The sequence below is a fragment of the Amblyraja radiata genome, chromosome 3, assembly GCF_010909765.2.
Source record: "Amblyraja radiata isolate CabotCenter1 chromosome 3, sAmbRad1.1.pri, whole genome shotgun sequence".
Classification (NCBI taxonomy): domain Eukaryota; kingdom Metazoa; phylum Chordata; class Chondrichthyes; order Rajiformes; family Rajidae; genus Amblyraja; species Amblyraja radiata.
In genome coordinates, this window is record NC_045958.1 from 62,447,928 (window position 1) to 62,473,373 (window position 25,446).

The following is a 25,446-nucleotide window of genomic DNA, read 5'->3' on the forward strand; positions in this document are numbered from 1 at the left end:
TCATTCTTTAGGGAACGGGGGTTCCCCTCTTCGACTATAGATGAGGCTCTCACCAGAGTCTCTTCTATATCCCGTAGCTCCGCTCTCAGTCCCTACTCCCCCACTCGTAACAAGGGCAGAGTCACCCTTGTTCTCACTTTCCACCCTACCAGCCGTCACATACAACAGATAATCCTCCGACATTTTCGCCACCTCCAACGGGATCCCACCACTGGCCACATCTTCCCATCTCCTCCCCTTTCGGCTTTCCGCAGAGACCGCTCCCTCCGTAACTCCCTGGCCAATTCGTCCCTTCCCACCCAAACCACCCCCTCCCCTGGTACTTTCCCTTGCAACCACAGGAAATGCTACACTTGTCGCTTTACTTTGACTCCATCCAAGGACCCAAGCAGTCTTTCCAGGTGACGCAGCCCTCCAACCTCATATATTGCATCCGCTGCTCTACATCGGTGAGACCAAGTGTAGGCTTGGCGATCGCTTAGTCCAACACCTCCGCACAGTCCGCATTAACCAACCTGATCTCCCGGTGGTTCAGCACTTCAACTGCCGCTCCCATTCCAAATCCGACCTTTCTGTCCTGGGCCTCCTCCATGGCCAGAGTGAGTCCCAACGCAAATTGGAGGAGCAGCACCTCATATTTCTTCAATTTCAGGTAGTCCTTGCTTTCTCCCTCCTTCCCCTCCCCAGCTCTCCCACAGCCCGTCTCCGCCTCTTCCTTTCTTCTTCCCGCTCCACCCCTCCATCAGTCTGAAGAAGGGTCTCGACCCAAAACGTCACCTAGTCCTTCGTTCCATTGATGCTGCCTCACCCGCTGAGTTTCTCCAGCATTTTTGTCTACCTAGCAAATGAGAGACAATCTCATCGAAACATACAAGTCATGCAGAGCTCCACAGGATAAGGATGATGTTAATTCTTCCCTTGGCTGATGCGTCTGAAAGTAGTAGTTCTGGTTCAAAATAAAGGGCCAGTTGTTCAAGATAAAGTTAAAATACCCAGAGGGAAACAAATCTTTGAAAAGTTCAACCCAAGAGGACTGCAGAAAAAAGACAGGAAACCAAATGCTCTATTCTTGCGTCCTAACCAGTATATTGATGGGTAGTTTTTGTTTTTAAATGAACACAATGTTTCTTAAATATTTAATCTTCCATTAGATTGGCTCCCCCACATACCTTGTTGATCTCAATCTCTAGCAGGACTTGCAATGGCTGCAGTGCCTTTGTTCACTCAAGATCGCTCATAAAATTCTCTGCAAAACAATGTTTTCTACCTTTTCGCCAAAGTGGCAAACTCTCAGCAGGCAAAAATCCATATTTCCAATTTTAAGGAAGAATGTAACCAGAGGCCATTTTACAAGCTATTCATCACATAATCCAAAGGCAATGTAGAATAAATTTATTTAAACAACAAGTGGCAAGAATGTGGAACTTGCTACTGAAGGCATTGGTTGAAGTGTATGATTGAAAGAAGACAGGACAAACATGAGTAAAGAGATAAGAGGGTTACACTAGGAAAGATGGATGGAGGTTTGAAGAGAGTATAAACACTGGCATGGAGCTGTTGGGACGAATGGCCTGTTCTGTGCCATATGCAATTCTATACCAGTTTGAAAAGTGCCTTCAGTGCACGTGGACTCTACATGCAAAATTGGCTGTGCCTCCTACCTTTAAATTATCATAATTGTAATATTAAATACTGTGTGTTCAATGTTTTTTAGTGCATGGATCCATCCGTGAAATATGAACATCAAACCATCTGCACCTACAGTAGCATGAATGCAACTTTAGCATTAATGTGTTTTTCCTACTGCTACTTCAGAAACAATTTTAAATTACACACAAAATAACTTAAATTTAGCTTTACAGAATGCTGGCATGCACAATAGAATGTTGGGCAATAGTGTCTGTACTGGAAGATATTAAAATAAATTAACAGATTTAATTTAAATCTTAAAGCTAATGATTTAATTCAATTAAAATCAAAAGTTAGACCATGAGCATTATATCAATCAAATGGCTGTCATGCTTATCCATCTCCATGGCTATGCAGGAGAAAGATCATTTTCAATTTATAACTGAAACCCAGCAATTATATAGCTTGACTATGCCAGCATTTGAGAACTTATGTTTGGATTTATGGAAACTGATGTGTAAAACAAGTCTCCAACATATTCCGGTCACATTTTGCTGATTGATCAGCAACAGAATTTCTGTGCCAAAACTCCATGCCAATATCACAACTCCTTTCCTGAACACAAATATCAGAACATACCATGAGTGATGCAGATGATATCTCCATACAGCTTACACATAGAGGGAGTGTAGGATGGATCAAAGTTATTGACCTTTTCTGTAAAAGAGTGACATATAAACTGCATCAAACTATGAACACCCGGCAGTGGACCTCTCCTTCGGTATCCTCCATACACCTCGATATTGCAAAAGAGACATCCTTGTAATGAGCTTACCATTCGTTGAGACTAGATTATCACCATACAACTCATGCATAATTGTTGAAGGATCCTTTTCAAATATAGATATCTTAGCTGGAAAAGCAAGAGTTGCAAGTTATGGCATATTTCATTCAGGTACATGAATTGTTCAATAAATCATCCACTTGCAGTATTTCATTACTGAAAATGATTCAAGTACCTCCTGATTGGGCATCACATTAACCAAGAGTGAGCTTAATGCACACATCACATGACCATCATGGATGTCTGCCAATTTTCCACAAATATTACCCAGTCACAAAAGACATCAATGAAAAAACTTGCCTCTGCTTACAAAGTCATTGGACAATTAATGAGAAGACTGAAAAAAGAAGCTTTCATGTAGCACAAAAATCCATTGTCTACCGGACAGCAGAGATCCCTGCCCTATTGAACATTTCTTGGACCTGGCCTACATAATGAGGACCGTTCAAGACACTGGAAAGTTACAACCAATGCAGTCCCTGCAAAATCTGCCAAATGTACCAGAAAGTTATCTTAAACGTTGTTGGTGTCTTTGCCTGGGCCAACAGCTCCAGTCATAGAGTCATAGGGTGATACAGTGTGGAAACAGGCCCTTCAGCCCAACTCGCCCACACCGGCCAACAATGTCTCAGCTATCCTAGTCCCACTTGTCTGTGCTTGGTCCATAACCCTCCAAACCTGTCCTATCCATGTACCTGTCCAACTGTTTCTTAAACTATGGCATAGTTCCAGCCTCAACTACCTCTGGCAGCTTGAACCATACACTCACCACCCTCTGTGTGAAAAAGGTTACCCCTCGGATTCCTATTAAATCTTTTCCCCTTCACCTTGAACCTATGTCCTCTGGTCCTCGATTCCCCTAGTCATCCGATCTATTCCTCATCGAGGAATCATCGTCCGGCATCGAGGTCCTATCTGGACTCAGTTGGGTACACTTGAAAGGTCACATCATTCACATGGCTGATACTAGACTCCCAAAACAGACATTGTCTGAGCTCTATTGTGCAGACACTATCAGGTGTAAAAGGAAAAGATTCAAGCATATGCTCAAAGCCTCCTTGCAGCATCTTCACTGATGCTTGGAATCACTGGCTGAAGGCTATGCAAAGTAGAGCAGGAACATTCAGGATGCCATTAAGAATCTTGAATCTATGCACTGGGAGCAAATCCCTGACATCCAGCTGTTCCTTTTTAGAAAGGGATTCATGAAATGCAAAAAGTTAGATTAGGAGCCATAACCACCTAATCTATCCATTTGTCCACGCTAGGAGGCACTTCCTGTTCCATCTGGGAAAGAGTCTGTGGTTCCCACATTGGAATCAAGTTTCACCTCAGAGCCCAGGAAAACTGAAATGGAATCAGCTAGGACTCAAGGGACTGCCTAATAAGATAAATTATTAAGGAGGACCTGGAGATGGAACATAAATCCACCCATTTAAAAGTTGCCTTGTCATGCAGACATGCAAATTGTTTGTTCTCAGAAGCAGTGCGTCATATTCTGGCTTGAATCAGCCAAACCCAGTTTGAAATGAAGTCACACAAAGCAGGAGGTTCCTACATTTATTCTTGGTATGTGCACAATTGGCCCATTTTGGCAATTAGTCTCAAGTATCTCACTATAAGGAGGACAGAAAAAAAAAGCCTGCAGCATCTTTGATAATGACTGGTTGCCAACCTAGTAATTTTGAAATGGTGTTTAAAAAAATCCTTTGATAAAAAAAATCCTTTGCTTAGGTTAAAAAAGAAACAGAGAATGCATTAACTGAATTACTCATTCAAACAGTGGACAGAGGTACAATGGCCAAATAACCACCACCAAGTGTACAATTCCGTGGAATTATAAATTTGCATTTCAAATAACTTTTTGCATTTCATGAATCCCTTTCTAAAAAGGAACAGCGGAAAATGCATTTTAAAGCTTTGGCTTTAAAACCAAAACAATGGGGATACAATCCATACCTATGGAATTGTATAGAGATTTCCAGTGTATGTAACACATTTCCCATTGTGTAAATGTTATTTTACTGTATGCAAGCATTGGTTGTTTCTTTTTTTAAGAAATTGCATTAATGCTAGAAAATGCTTCTCATTTTGGAAAAGATTGAGACCAAATTACATTTCCCTTATGCAACCCAGTTTTATTTCCACAGGATTATTTACAAACCTGTATATCCCTATATAAACTATATCATCAGTAGCTTCAGCTTTGAATGAACACAGATTTCAATAATTAAATTACCATACAAAATTTGAAATAAATAAAGCAACCAGGAAGGGATTATCATCAGGGTAAATGTGATCCACTCCTTTGCATATTCAGGTTTGGTAAACATTGCTATGCAACATTTTATGAACAACCCAGATCCTTCCAATTCAGGATGTTTGTGGTTTGCTCTGAATCCAATCGTCCTTCCAAAATAACTCAGACTCACATTTCAACTGCTTTGGCAGCATATCCAAAGGATAACCTACTAAACTCAGGTGCTCATGCACCATCTCTCCATATTGACAGCTGTGCACCATTCAATTGACAAAGTAATTTGTAGGTTTAATGGGGGGGGGGGGGGGGGAATAATATGAATCTGAGGGGGAACTTTTATGGAAACACTCAAATCTTAACAATAGATAAGTCACTGAGTATGTGGCAATTTGGTTTTGGATTTCATTCTAATTCACAAATAAATTAAGTGTTTCTTCATATAATAGTTGGACTAAGGGTCAGAGAATTGTTCAAAGCTTCACTATGACTGGTAGGTTGCATTTCAGCATGTCTGAGGAACTCATAACAATTAACAAAGAAATCCTGCACCTGGAACGGTACACCATGCTGTCCATCACATTGGTAAACTTCACAAGTGGAATACACATTAACAATGCAAACTATTCCATTGAATGTCTGTTGAATGAATGCAGCGCTATGGAGAGGGTATCAATTTTTCCTAACAGGTGCTCCTAGAACCTAATGCTCCACATTGGAAGTGCATGTTCCTAAAATGTCATCCTCATAAACAAGTCAACTATACTGCATGATATTTATACATCAGTATGCAAACTATGGTAAAGAAAAGAATCACATTCTAATGCGGGCCAAGTGCCCCATTAGTGTAATAACCTTTATCGATACTTGACAACTTAATACTTACCACATAGCAATTCTTTCATCCCTTTAACAGAACATACAAATATAGTTGGCTTGTTCAGGAAACGTGCTTGAAAAATTCTGCTTCCACAGTTCTGAATTTGCCAATCGCAAAAATGCACAGGATCCTTGTAGAATTCAAATGATTTATCACTAATTAAAGCATATCCTGAACTTCCAGGAATATTGGTGGTAGACATTGTCATCTACTGATCTTCCTGCAAATGAGAAAGGAATTACTTAAAATCAGTACACAAAGTACCGTTATTGTTAATAATCTTTTAAAGTCAAAGTAATGCAACAATGAAATTATCCCTTCAGTCCATTATGTCCATGCCAACCCTTTGCCCATTTACACATCCCATCTGCCCTTATTAGGACTGCATCCTTCTATGCCATGTCTATTTACGTGCTGGTTTAAAGGTCTCTGACACATAGAAATTGTATCTGATTTCACTACTTACTTTGGGGGCAAGTTCCAGATATCACTCGGTGTGTAAAAAAAAACCCCAACTTGCTCCCAAATTTACTTTTTCATTCCTTCCTCTCACTTTAAAGCAATGCCCAAATCAATATGCCAATCATTAGTTTAGTTTAGTTTAGTTTAGAGATACAATGCGAAAACAAGGTCCTTCGGCCCACCGGGTCCACGCTGACCAGCGATCCCTGTATATTAACACTGTTATTAACACTATCCTACACACACTAGGGACATTAGTTTTACATTTACCAAGCCAATTAACCTACATACCTGTACGTCTTCAAATGTGGGAGGAAACCGAAGATCTCTGAGAAAACCCACGCAAGTCACGTGGAGAACGTACAAACTCTGTACAGACAGCATTGGAAGTATATTTTGACTATGCCTCTTTAATACTTCAATTAAAATAAATCCAACTGCCATTTATCTACCCATATGTGTAGCTGATCTATAACCCACTGTATTATTTGACAGTCGTCTTCACTATCCACAACTCCACCAATTTTGTCGTTATCTGCAACTTACTAACCAACCTATCTACAGTTACATCCAAATCACATATATCACAAACAACAGAGGCCAGCACAGATCCCTGGGGAACTCTACTGGTCACAAACCTCCAGCCAGAATAACAACCTTCCACTGCTACTTCTGCCTTCTATGGGTATGCCAGATCTGAATCCAAAATACTGAGTCAAGCCCTGCCTGCCGGCACAGACCGACGACGGAGAACGAGCTCACCGAGGATCGCCCACCACGAACCGGCGACAAAGGACCTGCTCGCCACAGACAGACGACAGTGGACCCGCCTTTTTGCCCAGCTCGCCCACTGCAAACTCCGAATCAGCCCTGAGCCACCGCCGTCAACGGGAACATCGCCGCCGTGAGCGAGGACGGATCAAAAGCGAAACAGATGTTGTTAGCGAGGAGGATGTTGAGAACAGTGGGGGACTCGGTAGAGAACCACCGAGAACGAACAGAATGAGGGGGTGTGGGGTGGGGGGCAGGTGGGGATGGGAGAAGGCCTGCTGGCACCTACAGCAGCAGGCAGTAGATTCAGTACCTACCACCCTCAAGGTAAAACACAAAAAACTTGCCCCGCACATCATCTTTAAACTTTGCCCCTCTCTCCTTAAAGCTATGCCCTCTAGTATTTGATAATTTCATCCTGGGAAAAAAATGTTCTGTCCACCCTATCTATGTCTCAATGTTATATACTTGTATCAGGTCTTCCTGATAAAAGTATGTATAACATTGTTTTAATCTAGCATTCTCAAAAGTAAAATATGCAGTTAATAAACATCAACTTCAGCTTACAGGCAAATGAAGCAATTATAAGGGCAATAGGGAAGAGTTGGTCAAAATTATTGAGCTTAAAAAGGTCAGATGTAAATGCAGTTTAGAGCCCTGTAATAAGAGGTTAGAGATGGAACAGCATATGTATATATGACCACTGAAGGGCTAGAATAATTAACCACATGAGAGAACAACTGAAAGAATTGAGAAATAATATGATTCCTAAATTCAAGATAGTGACCATCTAGTGATATTTGAATAGGAGCAGAAGGAAGTTTAGACCAGTGGCAACATATTTTTGGATGATTTCAACTTAACAGCTGTCAGACAGGGAGTTGAAAGAAGTATGGTGATGCAAGCAAATCTGGAGAAATAACCATGGGTCCTGCAGAAAATAATGAGTTAGCAGAAATTAAAATAGAAGATTTTAGCAACTGGGCAGATGAGGTTCAAAATTAATTTTAAGCTCAAAGAGTACAATCACGTTGCAAACAGTCTGGTTCAGCCTTCAGATGACAGGAACTAGACATTTATTCAATGCATTTTATTTTGTTAAAGATTGAATGCAAAAGAAAATAGATTTGGAGGAGTGAAAATCGTAGGACAAAATGGGACTCTATGAAGTTATTCGAAACAGCTCTGTTTGGGAAAAGTGGAAGATCTTGCTTCAATGTGTTATCAGAAAAACTACCTCTGACAATGTTGGATTTTCTCCAAGTTGCCAATTTACTCAAGTGCTCAAAAATATTGCAACATGAACTCAAACACAGGGGTAATGAAGGCTTTGGGTGTTGGGGGGGAGGGGGGGAAGAAGAAGAGGCCAAATGTATGCATATCTTTTACTTAGAGCACAACTTCCAATTGCACCTTTCCAGTTGGATTTATCTGCTTAAATAACTTACGCAATCCATTTATCACGCTCATTGAGGATCAAAATGGGGGAAGGAGGGGAAAGAGAAGGAAATGTAGCAGCCGTAGATATATCGAGTATGGGAGGACACCGAGTAAAGGGCCTGACCCACTAACTCGACTTTTCAGCGACTGTCTTCGACCTTCAAGCTCGAGGGCACTCGCCTGAAAAACCTTGAGATGGATCGACGGTCAGCGATGAAACCGTGAGCCGGATCGATCGACCGACCGCACACACACACACATCGCAAAGGCGGGGGCCAGGGAAAGCGGGGGAGCGCTATCTGAAATTCACACCCGCGAAGGAGAAGGGAAGGGGGGAGAAGGAGACACTTTTAAGAAGCCAGCCAACTTTTAATAAAGTTTAGCGGGCATTTAACATTACCGGTCGGTTTACTAACCTTTTTTTCTCAACAAGCTTTACGTTAGACTACCTTCGATTACCTACGATAGCATTACGACCTACTACAACTTACCTCGACTAAACCTACGAGTAAAAAAGTATAGATTTTTTTCCATGGCGACCTTTTTTTACTCGCGAGCATTTTTCAGCATGTAGTAAAATACGCCGCGACCTAGCTGAGGCCTCGAGTAGACCATGTTGCGAGTACGAGTCGAGGGCAAACTCTTCTAAACTCGCTAATTAGGCCGCCGCAGTGGGACAGGCCACAGAACAAAGCAGCACAGTGATGGTGGGTCACGTTATAGGCAACTAGTCAGTATTGAGAATGAGAATAGCTGAGACAGCTTTCCAGCCCCGTGAACTATCATACAAAAGAGATAAGGATGCTTTGGGGACAGACACTTTGTGAAAGGGACAGTCTGATGAATTACAAAAGCACACTGTGAAACTGTTACAATTAAAACAATTGATGGCTGAGGCAATTGTGGAACGGTGCCAGCAGTGGTTTAAAAGGGTTAAAGAAACATATAATTGTATGGTAGACAAAAGTGTTTAAGAAACTCAGCGGGTGCGGCAGCATTTATGGAGCGAAGGAAATAAGCAACGTTTCGGGCCGAAACCCTTCTTCAGAATGTCAGACTGTTAGTCTGAAGAAGGGTTTCGGCCCGAAACGTTGCCCATTTCCTTCGCTCCATAGATGCTGCCACACCCGCTGAATTTTCTCCAGGACTATTGTCTACCTTCAATTTTCCAGCATTTGCAGTTCCTTCTTAAACATATAATTGTACGGATTTGGATTGAATTTAAAGCCACATGGAACTACGAAATGTCTGCAAAGTATGCCAAGAAAGGTATAAAAAGATGTCTTATGAGATCTCCAGCAGCAATAACTCATAACCAACAATTGTTGATGAAAACTCCGAGTTAGAGACTCAGAAAATAACTTGCTGCATCATATCCCAGCCACGTTCATCTGGAGTGGATAATATCTGAACACAAGTCGTTGGCTTGGGGAGTTATGGAACTGGAGTTAAGTAATTGTTTGTATGGCACAGTGAATCATTAAATTATTTGAACTAATTGTGATTAATAGTGTGGCATAGAATATTAATTGGGTACAGTTATTGGCAGTTACTGTCTGATGTCTTATCGAGGGCTACACTAATTGGCACCAGGAAGCTGAAATTGTAAAATATCTACTGCTCAGACAAGGAGAATCCAAGTGAATCCAACCACCGCTAGTGATTTAAGCGGCCTTTTCACGGGGCGAGTTGACGCAAGATGTCACCAGAGTGAAGAGGTCGTGGTCCAGCACGAGTCTCGCACGATATAACGGCAGTAGATAAAGAGTTCCCACGGTACTCGGCATTTCTGCTATTTGTGCGAGTGACTTGTCCCTTTCCCGAGCTTTCCCGTTAAATCTTGAATGAACATCGTGAACTACACGTGACACAAATGATGTAACTTTTTTTTTCACACACTATATATATCCTCCCTTGGTTGAATTGGCTCATTTGGAGACATATTTTACTGTGTATGTGGGAGACACAGATGGACTGAGCACAGTACCTCGGTCTTACTGTGTGTGGGAGAGGGGGAGAAAGAGACGTACACTCACAGAGGCAGAGTCTCTCAGCCTGTGTAAGAGGGAGGGAGAGAGAGAGAGAGGCACACACAAGGTGGATGTGAAATCTCACCTGCCTGTTTCAGTGACAGACACCCGCCGTCAGTAAATGAAGACACCCCCATCTGTCTCCCCCTCCTCTCCCTCGACTCCCCCACCTTTCTCTCCCAACTCCAGTCCCGTCCCGACCCCCTGGGAAACTGAATAGAGCAACAGTCAACTGCTGCCTGTGCGCTGATATGACAATAAAGGCTACTTTACTTTACTGAGTTAAAGAGTTCCCACGGTAGACTGTAAAACTGGGACCCTGGTTCTGGACTCCCCCAACACCGGAACCCTTCTTCAGACAGCCTAATCGGAATTGAGTCTGAAGATGTGTCTCGTCCCGAAACATCAGCTTTTTTTCTCCAGAGATGCTGCTTGATTCGCTGAGTTACTCCAGCTTTTTGTGTCTGTCTTCGGTTTAAACCAGCATGTACAGTTCACTCCTTACACGGGTCTCTGTACAACATTGATTGGTAGCGTTCCGGACCCCTGGACCCGAGGACTCCGACCTGTATCTCTCAAAGAAGTACATGTGAAAAATTTCTCACGGACCATAAAAATGCGTAACCTTTCAGTAAAGTCCCTTTTAAAGTCCCTTTTAAAGATTATAGTTATTTTCTTGAATCTCATTAACATAACTCATGAATAAGTTGATGTCCATATGCGGATGCAAATCTTTATTTTTATTTATTTTTTAAATTCAATCCCACATAAGATAATTTTTACTCACCTTCTGTTCCCTCTGTCCAGCTTCCGGGTTCACCGTTCGCAGGAGTTCCCACGGTACCCGCAAGAGTTATTACGGATATCGCACTGGCCACTACATTCATATAATGTTGCAATACTCAACCACAAGTGTACAAGTCACTCTTGGAGAAATTCAAACTTTCTTGAATTTTCTCCCGAGTGACCAAGTTACACGATGACCTGCCGTTAGCGCTACGGTGGTCCACGGTGGTCCACGAATGCCGCACTGTTATCGCACGAGGTTCCCACGATGTTAAACTCTGGTTAACTCTTGCGTCAAGTCGCCCCGTGAAAAGGCCGCTTTAATCAGAGAACCATCAGCTACATCTTACACAACTCCACTGCAGAGCCACAAAGAGCAAGTATGATCTTGCAAAAACTACAAGGATTGAATTTCGGCTGGAGGTGGGGAGGAGTCAAAAAGAGGTTTGGAGCCAGCTTAGACAATGAATTTGCCAAGAATAACAAAGGCATTATTTGGGTTAGTGGAACTGATGAAGGAACAGAAGCAATTCACCGCTGTAGAAAGCAATACTTTGCATGAAGGTAGGAGCAGCAACCACGTCAAAAGGAGCAATATTTGGTTTATTAAGGGTCTGTCCCACAGCGGGGACCTAATATGCGAGTTTAGAAGAGTTTGCGCTCGACTCAAACTCGCAGTATGGTCGACACATGGTCCTAGGAGGTCACTGTAACTCTCCTTCATGCTCGAGAGAAGTTCCCGCAAACTCGCGGCCTCGGTTTGGTCGAGTAAAAATTGGTCGGTATGGTTCTTTTGAACTCGTAGTGCAGTGGAGTGGGGTTGCTATGTAGTTACAGGCAGTCGAGGGCAGCCGTAGGCAATCTCCTTTGCTGACCTGGAATTTTAATTGGCTCATTGGAGTTTTCAGAACCAAGGAAAACCGACCCGTAATGTTATATGCCCGCTAAACTTTATTAAAAGTTGTCTGACTTCTTAAAAGTGTCTCCACTCCTTCTCTTCCCCCCCCCCCCCCTTCTCCCCCCTCCCCACCCCCCCTCCGCGCTCTCTAAAAGACTTAGCGTACACTGTGCCAGCCGTCTTTTACCTTGTCCGACCATGTGGCTTCAAATTTTGCTACTTGCAAAAATGACTGCTGCATTTTCCAGCATTTTCCGTGGGAGAACACTTGAAAATTAATTAACTGGCCGCAAAATACTAATCCCAACCTTGCTAAATGCCCCTACAAGCATACGGTAGTTTATCATGTTCAAGACTTGCCTGAAATTAAACTGATGAAGTGAGATTGCAAATTGTCAAAAACCTTGCAGACTTTTCCAAAATACATTTAATCTTAGTAGTTTATTAAATACCAAGACAAGGTGGAAACTGCACAAGAATTTTGATGATCAATTGAGAATTCACATCCATTCTAAACGTGCAATACAACATGAAATATGATAATTATTCTTGCACTATAGACATTCTAAACAAGACTTCTGATTAATAAATAATGCCACAATATTAAGAAGCAGTATTGGAATATCTAACATGAATTGTAAAGATTAAAAAAAGTAAAAGATAATGATGCAAATAAAAAGTTTAACCTAGTTGAAACAATGAGGAAATATGCACATGGCCAAAAACAAACACAGAGTTGCAGAAAGGCAAAGATGCTGGAAATACTCGGGTCACGTGACGACATTGGAAATAGAAACAAAGTTGACATTTCAAGATGAGCTTTCTTCTGAATATCCAAGTCTTCACCGGTGCCATGTGACCTGCTGAACATTTCCAGCATTTTTTTTAAAAAGGAGGGAGAGAGAAAATGGGGAATTATAGACCAGTTAGCCTTACATCAGTAGTGGGGAAGATGCTCGAGTCGTTTATTAAAGATGTTATAGCAGTGCATATGGAAAGCAGTGACAGGATCGGTCAAAGTCAGCATGGATTTATGAAGGGGAAATCATGCTTGACTAGTCTTCTGGAATTTTTTGAGGTTGTAACAAGTAGAATGGACAAGGGAGAGCCAGTGGATGTGACGTATCTGGACTTTCAAAAAGCCTTTGACAAGGTCCCACGCAAGACAGTGTACAAAATTAGAGCACATGGTATTGGGGGTAGAGTATTGACATGGATAGAGAACTGGTTTGCAGACAGGAAGCAAAGAGTAGGAATTAACAGGTCCTTTTCAGAATGGCAGTCAGTGAATAGTGGGGTGCCGCAAGGCTCAGTGCTGGGACCCCATATTAACGATTTAGACAATGGAATTAAATGTGACATCTCCAATTTTGCGGATGACACAAAGCTGGGTGGCAGTGTGAGCTGTGATGAGGATGCTATGAGGCTGCAGGGTGACTTGGATAGTTTATGTGAGATGAGCAGATGTGTTTGTGGGCAGATGCAGTATAATGTGGATAAATGTGAGGTTATCCACTTTGGTGGCAAGAACAGGAAGGCAGATTATTATCCAAATGGTGTCAGTTTAGGAAAAGGGGAGGTGCAATGAGACCTAGGTGTGCTTGTGCATCAGTCACTGAAAGTAAGCATGCAGGTACAGCAGGCAGTGAAGAAAGCTAATGGCATGTTGGCCTTCACTGCGAGAGGATTTGAGTTTAGGAGCAAGGAGGTCCTATTGCGGTTATACAGAGCCCTGGTGAGACCGCACCTGGAATATTGTGTGTAATTTTGGTCTCCTAATTTGAGGAAGGACATTATTGCTATTGTGGGAGTGCAGCATAGGTTCACCAGGTTAATTCCCAGGATGGCGGGATTGACATATGGATGAAAGAATGGGTCGACTGGGCTTGTATTCACTGGAATTTATAAAGATGAGAGGGATTGTATAGAAACATATAAAAGTCTTAAGGGATTGGACAGGCTTGCAGGAAAAAGTTCCCGATGTGCAAGAAAGAACTGCAGATGCTGGTTTAAATCGAAGGTAGACACAAAATGCTGGACTAACTCAGTGAGCGAGGCAGCATCTCTGAAGGAATGGGCGATGTTTCGGGTCGAGACCCTTCTTCAGACTGATGTCAGGGGAGGGGTCGGGACAAACATAGAATGTAGTCGGAGACAGTAAGCAGTGGGAGAACTGGCATGGGGAAGGGGATGGAGAGAGAAAGCAAGGGCTATCTGAAGTTAGAGAAGTCAATGTTCATACCGCTGGGGTGTAAACTACCCAAGCAAAATATCAGATTGGGAATGGGAAGGGGAGTTGAAGTGCTGAGCCATCAGGAGATCAGGTAGGTTAAGACAGGCTGAGTGGAGGCGTTCAGTGAAACGATCGCCGATGAAAAGTTCCCGATGTTGGGGGAGTCCAGAGGCAGGGGTCTTAGTTTAAGAATAAGGGGTAAGCCATTTAGGACTGAGATGAGTTGTGAGAGAGTTGTGAATCTGTGGAATTCTCTGCCACAGAAGGCAGTGGAGGCCAATTCACTGGATGTTTTCAAGAGAGTTAGATATAGCTCTAACGGCTAATGGAATCAAGGGATATGGGGAGAAAGCAAGAACGGGATATTGATTTTGGATGATCTGCCATGATCATATTGAATGGCGGTGCTGTCTCGCAGGGGCGAATGGCCTACTCCTGCACCTATTTTTCTATGTTTCTCTTTATTGTTGCCAACTTACATAATGTTTGGGACAAAGACCCATCATTTATTTATTTGCCTCTGTACTCCACAATTTGAGATTTCTAATAGAAAAAAATCACATGTGGTTAAAGTGCACTTTGTCAGATTTTAATAAAGGCCATTTTTATACATTTTGGTTTCACCATGTAGAAATTACAGCAGTGTTCATACATAGTCCCCCCCATTTCAGGGCACCATAATGTTTGGAACACAGCAATGTCATGTAAATGAAAGTAGTCATGTTTAGTATTTTGTTGCATATCCTTTGCATGCAATGACCGTTTGAAGTCTGCGATTCATGGACATCAGCAGTTACTGGGTGTCTTTGCTGGTCTCAGCTAGGCCTGTATTACAGCCATCTTTAGCTTATGCTTGTTTTGGGAGCTCGTCCTCTTCAGTTTATAAAAGGCATGCTCAATTGGGTTCAGATCGGGTAATTGACTTGGCCACTGAAGAATTTACCATTTTTTGACTTTGAAAAACTCCTTTGTTGCTTTAGCAGTATGTTTGGGATCATTGGCTTGCTGTAGAATGAACCGCCGGCCAATGTGTTTTGAGGCATTTGTTTGAACGAGCAGATAGGATATGTCTATACACTTCAGGATTCATTATGCTACAAGCAGTTGTATCATCAATGAAGATAAGTGAGCCAGTACCTTCAACAGCCATATATGCCCAGGCCATAACACCCCCACCACCGTGTTTCACAGATGAGGTGGTATACTTTGGATCTTGGGCAGTTCCTTCTCTCCTCTATACTTTGCTCTTGCCATCACTCTGATATAAGTTAATCTTCATCTCATCTGTCCACTAGACCTTTTTCCAGAGCTGTGGTTGCTCTTTTAAGCACTTCTTGGCAAACTGTGACCAGGCCATCCTATTTTTGTGGCTAACCAGTGGTTTGCATCTTGCAGTGTATCCTCTGTATTTCTGTTCATGAAGTCTTCCGCGGACAGTGGTCATTGACAAATCCATGCCTGAAGAGTGTTTGTGATCTGTCGGACAGGTGTTTGGGATTTTTCTTTATTATAGAGAGAATTCTTCTGTCATCAGCTGTGGGGGCCTTCCTTGGCCCTGCCAGTCCCTTTGCGATTAGTAAACTCACTAGTGCTCTCTTTCTTCTTAATGATGTTCAAAACTGTTGATTTTGATAAGCCTGAGGTTTGGCTGATGTTTCTAACAGTTGTATTCTTGTTTCTCAGTCCCATAATGGCTTATTTGACTTTCATTGGCACAATTTTGGTCCTCATGTTGATAAACAACAATAAAAGTTTCCAAGGGTGATGGAAAGACTGGAGGAAAGACTAGGTGCTGAGAGCTCTCTTATACCTGCATTAAGGAGCCAATTAAACACACCTGAGCAATTACAAACACAGCAAAGCCATGTGTCCCAAACATTACGGTGCCCTGAAATGGGGGGACTATGTATAAACACAGCTGTAATTTCTACATGTTGAAACCAAAATGTATAAAAATTGCCTTTTGTAGCGGCATCCCGTGGATAGTCGAACCCTGCAGTCAGTTACTTCAACCATTTGACTGTGGAAGGGGTTGTGTGTCCGCGCGCTTCCTGGGCGATGCCCAGTCGTTTTCGACCACCATTGTGGTTAGACTGTTTTGTTGGCTGTGTTGTAAAGAACCGTTGTTGTCATCGCTTCGTTAATAAAGCTCGTTTTGAAATCAACCCTCGTCTCAACCCGCCAAATTGGTGACCCCGACGCGCCCAATTGGAAATTGAACGCCAACATGCAGGACAATTACTTCCCGCCGCCGCTTCCAACTCCCATCAGAGCGCCGTCAGCCTGTTTTGGCCCGATCAGCCGCAAGTGTGGTTCGCACACGTTGAGGCGCAGTTCCATCTACGCCGCATCGTCGCAGATGAGACAAAGTTTTTCCATGTGGTGAGAGCCCTGCCGCAAGAGTCCGCCTCCCGTCTGCTGCCTTATCTGCGAGACCCTCCCGCGATCGCTAAGTACGATGGCCTCAAGGCCCTCCTCTTACACACTTTCGGGCTCAGCTGCCGGGACCGTGCCATCCGCATCTTACACATGGACGGTTTAGGGCATCGCAGGCCGTCAGTCCTCATGGCCGAGATGCTCGCGCTGATGGACGGCCACCGCCCGTGCCTGTTATTCGAGCAAGCTTTCCTCGAGCAGATACCCGACGTGCAGCCGGCGCGGATTTCTCGGATCCTCAGCAGCTCGCTGAACCGCCCGACGAGCATTGGATGACCAAGCATCAAGATGTCTGCGGCATTAACCGCGTGTCCGCACCAGCGCGTCTTTCTCCTCAGCGGCCTCTTCCAGCGCAGAGCCACAGCAGCGCCCCGGGACTCGGGGTAGGCACCGTTGGTGTTACTATCACCCACGCTACGTCTCAGGGAAATGCCTGTAGAGCAGATCGCGATCGGCCCAAACAACCGCCTCTGCGCCCGTGACTACCATTCCGGCCGCCGTTTCCTGGTTGACTACGGTGCGATGGTCAGCATCCTTCCCCCGACCGGCCGTGACACTCGTGCTGATAAGCGGGGCCCCGTTCTCTCGGCCGTTAACGGGAGCGACATCCGAACGTACGGTACGTGGACCCTTGCACTCACCTTTGACTCCCGCCCGTACAAGTGGACGTTTATCGTGGCGGACGGCGCTCAGCCAGTATTGGGATCCGATTTCCTCCGCGCTTTCTCGCTCGTCGTCGATTTACGGGGCGGTTGCAGGACTCCACGGTCGGCCGTCGGTTCCACTGCACCGCGGAACCCACCCCCAACCGTCCCGCAGCTTAACGCCGTTGCCGAGGTCGAGGACCCGTACGCCGCCCTACTCTCCGATTTTCTCGAGCTCCTTACGCCCCGTTTCGGCGGGGTGTACCCTGAACACAGGGTTGTGCATCACATCCCCACCGAGGGCCCTCCGGTGCATGCCCGAGCATGCCGCCTCCCGCCGGACAAACTGCACATTGCCCAGGATGAATTCCAACTGATAGAGGGCTTGGGGATTGTCCGGCGGTCCAACAGCCAGTGGGCCTCCCCGCAGATGGTTCTGAAGGCATCTGGGGGGTGGAGACCGTGCGGTGATTACCGGCATCTGAACGCAGTGACCACGGCAGACCGTTATCCGGTGCCTCACATTCAGGAATTCTCTGCGCAGCTCACCGCGTTCTTCTCCAAGGTTGACCTCGTCCAGGGGTTCACCCTGAAGATGTTCTGAAAACCGCCACGATCACCCCGTTCGGCCTGTTCGAATAGCTTCGGATGCCTTTCGGCATAAAGAACGCCGCGCAGGCATTCCAGCGGCTGATGGACTAGGTCGGACGGGGTCTGCCTTTTGTATTCATTTATTTGGATGACATTCTAGTCACCAGCGCCTTGCACGCGGAGCACGTCACCCACCTCCGTCTTTTGTTCCAGCGCCTCCGTGAACACGGCCTGCTCATTAACCCCGCGAAGTGCCAGTTTGGCCTTCGCTCCATATCCTTCCTGGGGTACTGGGTAACCCCGCAAGGTGCTAACCTGCTCCCCGCGAAGGTTGAGGCCATCCGGCAGTTTCCCCGGCCGCTCACCATGAAGGGGCTACAGGAGTTCATAGGCATTTTTATCACCGTTTCGTGCTGGCGGCTGCTCCATCATGCGCCCCCTGTTCCGGTGTCTGGCAGGTAAGCCGCAACACCTCGTGTCGTCCGCAGAGACGGACGCGGCTTTCGAGGGTGCCAAGGCGGCCTTGGCTAACTCTACCATGCCGGTGCACCTGCGTGCGTCCGCCCCTACTGCGCTCACCGGCGACGCCTTGGATGCTGCTGTTGGTGCAGTACTGGAGCAGTTCCTTGACGGCCGCTGGCAGCTGTTGGCTTTTTTCAGCCAGCAGCTGCGGGCTCCAGAATGCAACGACAGCGCTTTCGACTGCAAACTTCTGGCGCTGTACCTGGCCATCAGGCATTTCAGGTATTTCCTCAAGGACTGAGCGTTCACCGCATTCACGGACCACAGCCACTTACTTTCGTCCTCGGTAAGATCGCTGATCCGTGGTCCGCCCGGCAGCAGCGATACCTTGCCTACGTCTCGGAATTCACGACAGATATCCGACACGTAGCCGGGAAGCTTAGCGTCCCGCCCCGCCATTCCCTCCATTTCGGCCCTCGACCACAACGTTGACTACTGTGAGCTGGCAGCAGAGCTGCGGGCGGATACCAGTATGGCAGCCTACCGCACTGCCAGCACTGGCCTTCGGATAGCCGAAGTGTCTTGCGGTGCAGCCGGTACTATGGTCCTGTGTGACTTCTCCACAGGTCGCGCCCACCCCGTCATCCCCGTTAGTTGGAAACGGCGGGTTTGCAACGCTGTCCATGGCCTGTCCCACCTGTCCATATGCGCGACGTCCGCCCTGCTGGCAGCCTGGGCCCGCGCCTGTATCCCATGTCAGACCTCCAAGGTCCAACGGCACGTGCGTCCTCCGGTGCAGGATTTTGCTGTCCCCGAGTGTAGGTTCTGGATGGCTGGGGGTTTCCTGCCTGCCGCCCGCAGGCAGGTGCCTGGGGGTTTCCTGCCTGCCGCCCGCAGGCAGGTCACATCAGCACCGGCGTTGCTGGCCGGCCTTCATGAACGGTTATGCACTTTGGCCCCCGTTCCCACTTCCAGGCACGGTTCGTCCGCAGTGCATGTGCCCGCGGTGTTACAACAGTGTGCCTATGTTTTCATTCGCAGGGACGGCCCGCCATTGCAGCAGGTCCATGAAGGGCGTTTCCCGGTGCCGAGAGCCGGAGTCGCCACGTTCACGTTGGACGTGGGAGGCCGGGAGGAGTTCGCCCACGTGAATGTGGACAGCCCGGCGGAAACCCGCCCACATGGATGTGGACAGCCCAGAGGTCGTTGCTACACCACGACGTAGAGGTCGTCCGCCGGCCGTTCCGCCCATACCGAGTACGCCCGTTTCCTCCACCACCGTTACATCTGCTCTTTCGCCTGCCCCCAGTTTTGTTTCGCCGGCCCCCCATGTTACTCCCGTCCCGCCTTCGCAATCCCCGCGTCCTCCAGGCACTGTTTTGCCGGCCCCTCATGTTACGCCCGCCCCGCCTTCGCGGACCACGCGTTCCGGTCGTCCCATCCGAGTCCCCGCTCGGTTCCATACCTCGGGTTCTGGGGGGGATGGGGCCCTGTAGTGGCACCTGCTGGTGCCCGTGGGTAGTCGAACCCTGCGATCGGTTACTTCGGCCATGTGACAGTGGGAGGGGTTGGGTGTTCGCGCGCTTTCTGGGCGATGCCCAGTCAGTCGTTTTCAACCACCGTTAGACGTTTTGTTGGCTATGTTGTAAAGAACCGTTGTTTTCACCGCTTCGTTAATAAAGCTCGTTTTGAAATCAACCCTCGTATAACCTGCCAAACTGTAATAAAATCTGGCAATGTGAACTTTAACTACATGAGATTTTTTTTCTATTACAAATCTCAAATTGTGGAGTACAGAGGCAAATAAATAAATGATGGGTCTTTGTCCCAAACATTATGGAGGGCACTGTAGTTTCTGTAGGGTTTTTTTTTAGCCTTTAAAGAAGCAGAGACATACAAAAACTTATCTGTGAAATGACAGAACTATGGAAGCAAATAAATCTTTGTGCCAAAATGTATGCTTCATAGAACTTAGAGAAGTACACCACAGGAATAGGCCCTTCGGCCCACAATATCTGTGCCAAAAAATGATGTCAAAACTAATATCCTCTGCCTGCTCGTGATCCAGATCCTTCCATATGCCTATCTAAAAGTCTCTTCTACAACACTATTGTATCAGCTTCCACCCTAGCAACGGGTTCCAGACACTCACCATCTTTAAAAAAACTTGCCCATACATCTCCTTTAAATTTTCTCCTCTGACCTTAAACCTTTTTTTTTACATTTACAGAGAGTGGTGAATCTCTGGAATTCTCTGCTACAGAAGGTAGTTGAGGCCAGTTCATTGGCTATATTTAAAATAATGATCAGCCATGATCATATTGAATGGCAGTGCAGGCTCGAAGGGCCGAATGGCCTACTCCTGCACCTATTTTCTAAGTTTCTATGTTTCTATTTCCACCCTTGAAGAAAAGGGCAGACCGAACAAGAGCAGTATCATCTTGAATGCACTGAATAAATTCTGCCCTGTCCAAGCCTGTTGCAATTAGGAAGTCCGTCAATATTGGGGAAGTTAACTTCACCCACTATAATAACCCTGTTGTTCTTACATCCGTAATCAGTTTACATATCTGTTGTTCTATCTCCTGCTGTTTATTGAGAGGCTTACAGTATAAGCCCAGGAGAGTGATTCTTATTTTGGTGCTATCCAAATTGCCTCAATGGATGAGTCATCCAGTGCGTCATCTCCAAATGTGCCGTAACATTCTCCCCGATTAGCAGAACAAATTTGTTTTATTAGATTAGTTTATTATTGTCACATGTACCGAGATCCAGTGACAACTTTTTTGTTGCATGTATCCAGTCAACAAAAAGACTACACATGATTGCAGTCAAGCCATCCAGAGTGTACCGATAACAACTCCTCCACTTCTTTTTCCATCACATCAGAAACATCAAAACCAGGAACGTGAACAACTATTCCTGTCCCTCTCGCAACTAAGTCTGCTTAATGACGCCAACATCATAGTTCCATGCACTGATCCAGGCTCTTAGCTCAACTGCTTTACCTGTAATGCTCCTTGAACAATGGTATAATTAAGAAATAATAGAAAATTATTTTAAAAAACAAGCTAAACAGGAATAACAAAAAAACATTTCACAAATGAAATCGTATAGAGAACTATGTAATGCTCATATAAATCACTTATTTCATCATCTGCTGGCTGTGAATTTTTACAGAATAAGCCAAAATTGTTAAAAGGTGCTGTAAAAACACGAGTTCCTTTCTCATTATATGAATTTATCAATGCAATTTTCTTTTCCCAAAACAAAACTTTGCCATGGCATTAAAGAACATTTGAATTTATGCAAGCGCCATCTCCCTAGCCCTACATTCATCCCTAAAACATCCAGATACCAGGGACATCTACGTCAGACTCCTGTTTATTAACTGTACACAAAAATGCTGGAGAAACTCAGCGGGTGCAGCAGCATCTATGGAGCGAAGGAAATAGGCAACGTTTCGGGCTGAAACCCTTCGTCTGAAGAAGGGTTTCACATAAGTGTTGAGGGCATAACCCAGTCCATCTCACGCAAACAACCCCCCCCCCCCCCACTCCTCTCCCCAATCAACTCCATCTATGCTTCACACTCTCCTCAGAACAGCCATCTTAATCGAAGACAACTCACACCCCAGTCATTCACTCTTCTCCCCTATTCTGTCAGGCAGAAGATATAAAATCCTGAAAAGCACATTGCGCTAGACTTAAGAACAGCTTCCTTCCTGTTATCACACTCTTAAACGGCTCTCTCATCTGCCACGGTTGAATATGCAATCTTTCATTCTACCTCATTGTGGCCCTTGCATTCCTGTTTTATCCTCTACTTTCTCAGTAGCTGTAACGTTATATTCTGCATTTTGTTTTCTTTTGAGAAAAATAAAATATTTTGCTGCATCTCAGTACACACGACAATAATAAAACATGAATCAACACCAAAAACAATGTAACAAATCACTGCAGCTGATTTGTACCCAACATAATCTCACAAATATCAATGAAATAATTAAACCACTACATTGATGGTGGTTAAGGGACAAATGGAGAGATAACATAATTCTATTGTACAAAGGGTTCAGGATGTCTTGTACATGAAATACAAAGTTAGCATGCAGGTACAGCAAGTAACAAGGAAGTCAAAAAGAAGGCTGGACTTCTTTTACAAAGTGGATGGAGCAATTTGTAGAATTGTGTAGGGAGGCAGGCATTTACTTTTGGATGCACTTCAGAAAGGTTTATTAGTTTGATTATTCAGATGAAAGGGCTTTCAAATTGGTTGGGCAACAATCTTTGAATTGGAGGATAAAAGTAACCTCATAGATGTAGAAAGTATTTTGAGAAAGATTTACAAAGTATATACTAATGGGCCTGTCCCACGTAGGCGACTTTTTAGGCGACTACAGGAGACTATGCGGTCACCACATATTTGCGGGTGGTTCGGGAGCCGCCTTCATGGTCGTGGGTAGTGCCCTCAGACTCGCAACAATTCGTAACGGCATTCTGGTCGCCGCTAATTTTTCAACATGTTAAAAAATTAGCGGCGACCAGAATTTTGACGCAATGGAGAGTAACGAGTATTCTCGTGACGTAGGTCCAGTGGTAGTGGGGCACCAGGAGGTCGTAGGTTGTCGCCGTTGCTGACCGGCGAATTTCATTGGCTAAAAATGTTAATGTTCGCCAAGCTTCACAGCCGTGTATCTCTGGCTTCTTAAAAGTTGTCTCCACTCCTTCTCCCCACCCCGTCGCCCCCTTCTTTTAAAGGACCAAAGTGACCCTTCCCGTACACTGTGCTATCACCATCTTAATTACAGCGCCAACCTTCCTGTTCATCGCGGTGTGGGTCTGTATCACATTGGCTTTGCATCGTGTGAATTTCACTCAGACAGCGCACCCCTCGCATGCCCTGTCCCCTGTCTGCATAACTGGCTGGTGAAGGAAGCGATGTGTGTAAGTGTGTGTTCCACTCTGACAGTACCCGGTTTTTCAGCGACCTGCTACGGCTTGAGTCGCCGGCAGTCGTCTGAAAAATCGCCTAAGTGGGACAGGCCCATAAGAAGCTGCTTTCCCGAATTTCACTTTGCTTTAAGTAAACCCAGACAACATGTGATACACGAATACAAGTCCAACCACAATTTAACATCTCATGACAGTAAGAATTTCATTGGTCTATCTGGAACATATGACAATAAAACACTCTTGACAAAGAAAGAGCACTGGGTTCCTATTACACTGGTCTATCAGCCTGAGTGTGAATCTCTGGTGTGCAACCTGATGCTGCTGAGAACCACGAGGCGACCAACAATATTTAAGGAAGCTGATAGTCAGGCACTATTTCAACATTTTACTTCCTATTGTGTTGGGCGTTATATAACATTAACACTACTGAAATATGGCATCATAATAGGAAATGTTGTAAAATATGTGAAGTAAACGGGTGAATGTTTTACGGGCATCGCTGGCCAGACGTGAGTCGCACCACAATTCCCCCACCCTTTAATTCGTGGGGATAAATCACGCTTCGTGAGAGTTCAATTCCCCCCGTGTACCGACAACGGGACAAGAAACTTCTAACTTGCAAGATAAATGGGCGCCTTGTTGCCAAGAGTTAAGAAAGTAAACGAATCCCTCGACACGGGGCGAGGAGTCGGTGCGGCCACACGGGGGACAGCGGCGGATCACCAGGCCTGGGGGTGAACGGGGGGAGACATCCCGCACCCCTAAACCACAACTGTGTCACAACCTCGCCTGCATCCCAGTGTAAGAAACATATTTCAAAGACACTGAACATAAACATGTTTATTACACTCGCATCAAGGCGAGGATGTGACACCTGGCACCGGCACCGGCACCGGCACCGGCACCGGCACCCCGATCAACAACAGATACCGAGCAGGCGGACCGTCGGACAGACAGGCAGACAGACGGCGCGACGCAGCTCACCTTAGCCCAGTCTCCCTGCCCGCCCCCTACACCGGCTCACACCGCCTGCCCGCCCCCTACACCGGCTCACCCCGTCTCCCCGCCCGCCCCCTACACCGGCTCACCCTCCCTGCCCGCCTGCCCGCCCCCTACACCGGCTCACACCGTCTCCCAGCCTCCCTGCCCGCCCCCTACACCGGCTCACCCTCCCTGCCCGCCTGCCCGCCCCCTACACCGGCTCACACCGCCTGTCACCCACTCCGGCTCACCCCGTCTCCCTGCCCGCCTGCCCGCCCCCTACACCGGCTCACACCGCCCGCCCCCCTGTCACCCACTCCGGCTCACTTTAGCCCCGCCATCCGATCCAGTCTAGTCTTGTCTAATCAGACCAGGCTCACCTTGGTCCAAGCTCCCGGCTCACCTTGGTCCAGGCTCGGCTTCACCCTCAGCCTGTCCCCAGCACCTGGGCAGGAGGCGGCGGCCACTTTCCGCACGCACTTCCCATTGATGGAGGCGCCGCCCAATCAACTAACGAACCGCCTTCATGCCTTGCACTGATTCCCGCCTCCTCCGCCAGATGCGCATTAGTATCGCCGAAACAAACCCTTCGGCCCATCGCCACCGTGCCAGCTATCTCCTATGTGCAGGAAAGAACTGCGGAAGCTGGTTTTAATCGACGATAGACACAAAATGCTGGAGTAACTCAATGGGATAGGCAGCAATTCTGGAGAAAAGAATGGGTGACATTTCCAATTTCTTCTCCCCAGAGATGCTGCCTGTCCCGTTGAGTTACTCCCGCATTTTGTGTCTATCAGCTATCTCCTATCTATTTTAATCCCATTTTCCAGCTCTTAGCCACAGCCTTCCAAATCATGGAGTATCGAATGGTCATCGAAATACTATTTAAATGTTGTGGAAGACTCTCGTTAGAAGGAACGTCTCAAACCATCCTCTTGATGAAAAAAAATACTCTTCAGATCTTCTCTAAATCAGTCCTCTGGTTTTAGACTCCTATGTAATGGAGAAAGGTTTTACACTATCTACCGTATTCATGTCCCGTATTCTGTATACCTCAATTAGGACTCCATTAGCTTCCTCTGCTCATCCAATGTCTTCAAATCATTGGACTGCTCTATCTGAGGCAATATCCTGATAAATCTCTTGC

General features: G+C 45.8%; 1 protein-coding gene across 6 annotated transcripts in view; it reads right to left on the reverse strand.

Annotated features, from left to right (window-relative positions):
- LOC116971085 (beta-amyrin 11-oxidase-like) overlaps positions 1 to 24,832 on the reverse strand; it is a 98,026-nt gene extending 73,194 nt beyond the window's left edge. The window contains exons 1-4 of one of the 6 annotated variants that reach the window (XM_033017911.1): positions 24,703 to 24,810; positions 5,617 to 5,830; positions 2,465 to 2,542; positions 2,269 to 2,346 (exon numbers count right to left, since the gene is read on the reverse strand). In XM_033017911.1, coding sequence (XP_032873802.1) covers positions 2,269 to 2,346; positions 2,465 to 2,542; positions 5,617 to 5,818 — 358 coding nt within the window. In that variant the 5' untranslated portion in view covers positions 5,819 to 5,830; positions 24,703 to 24,810. Of the gene's footprint in view, positions 1 to 2,268; positions 2,347 to 2,464; positions 2,543 to 5,616; positions 5,831 to 24,679 lie in introns of all 6 variants that reach the window. The other 5 variants (XM_033017910.1, XM_033017915.1, XM_033017912.1 and 2 more) reach the window with 5 other exon arrangements.
- Positions 24,833 to 25,446: the final 614 nt, after the last annotated feature.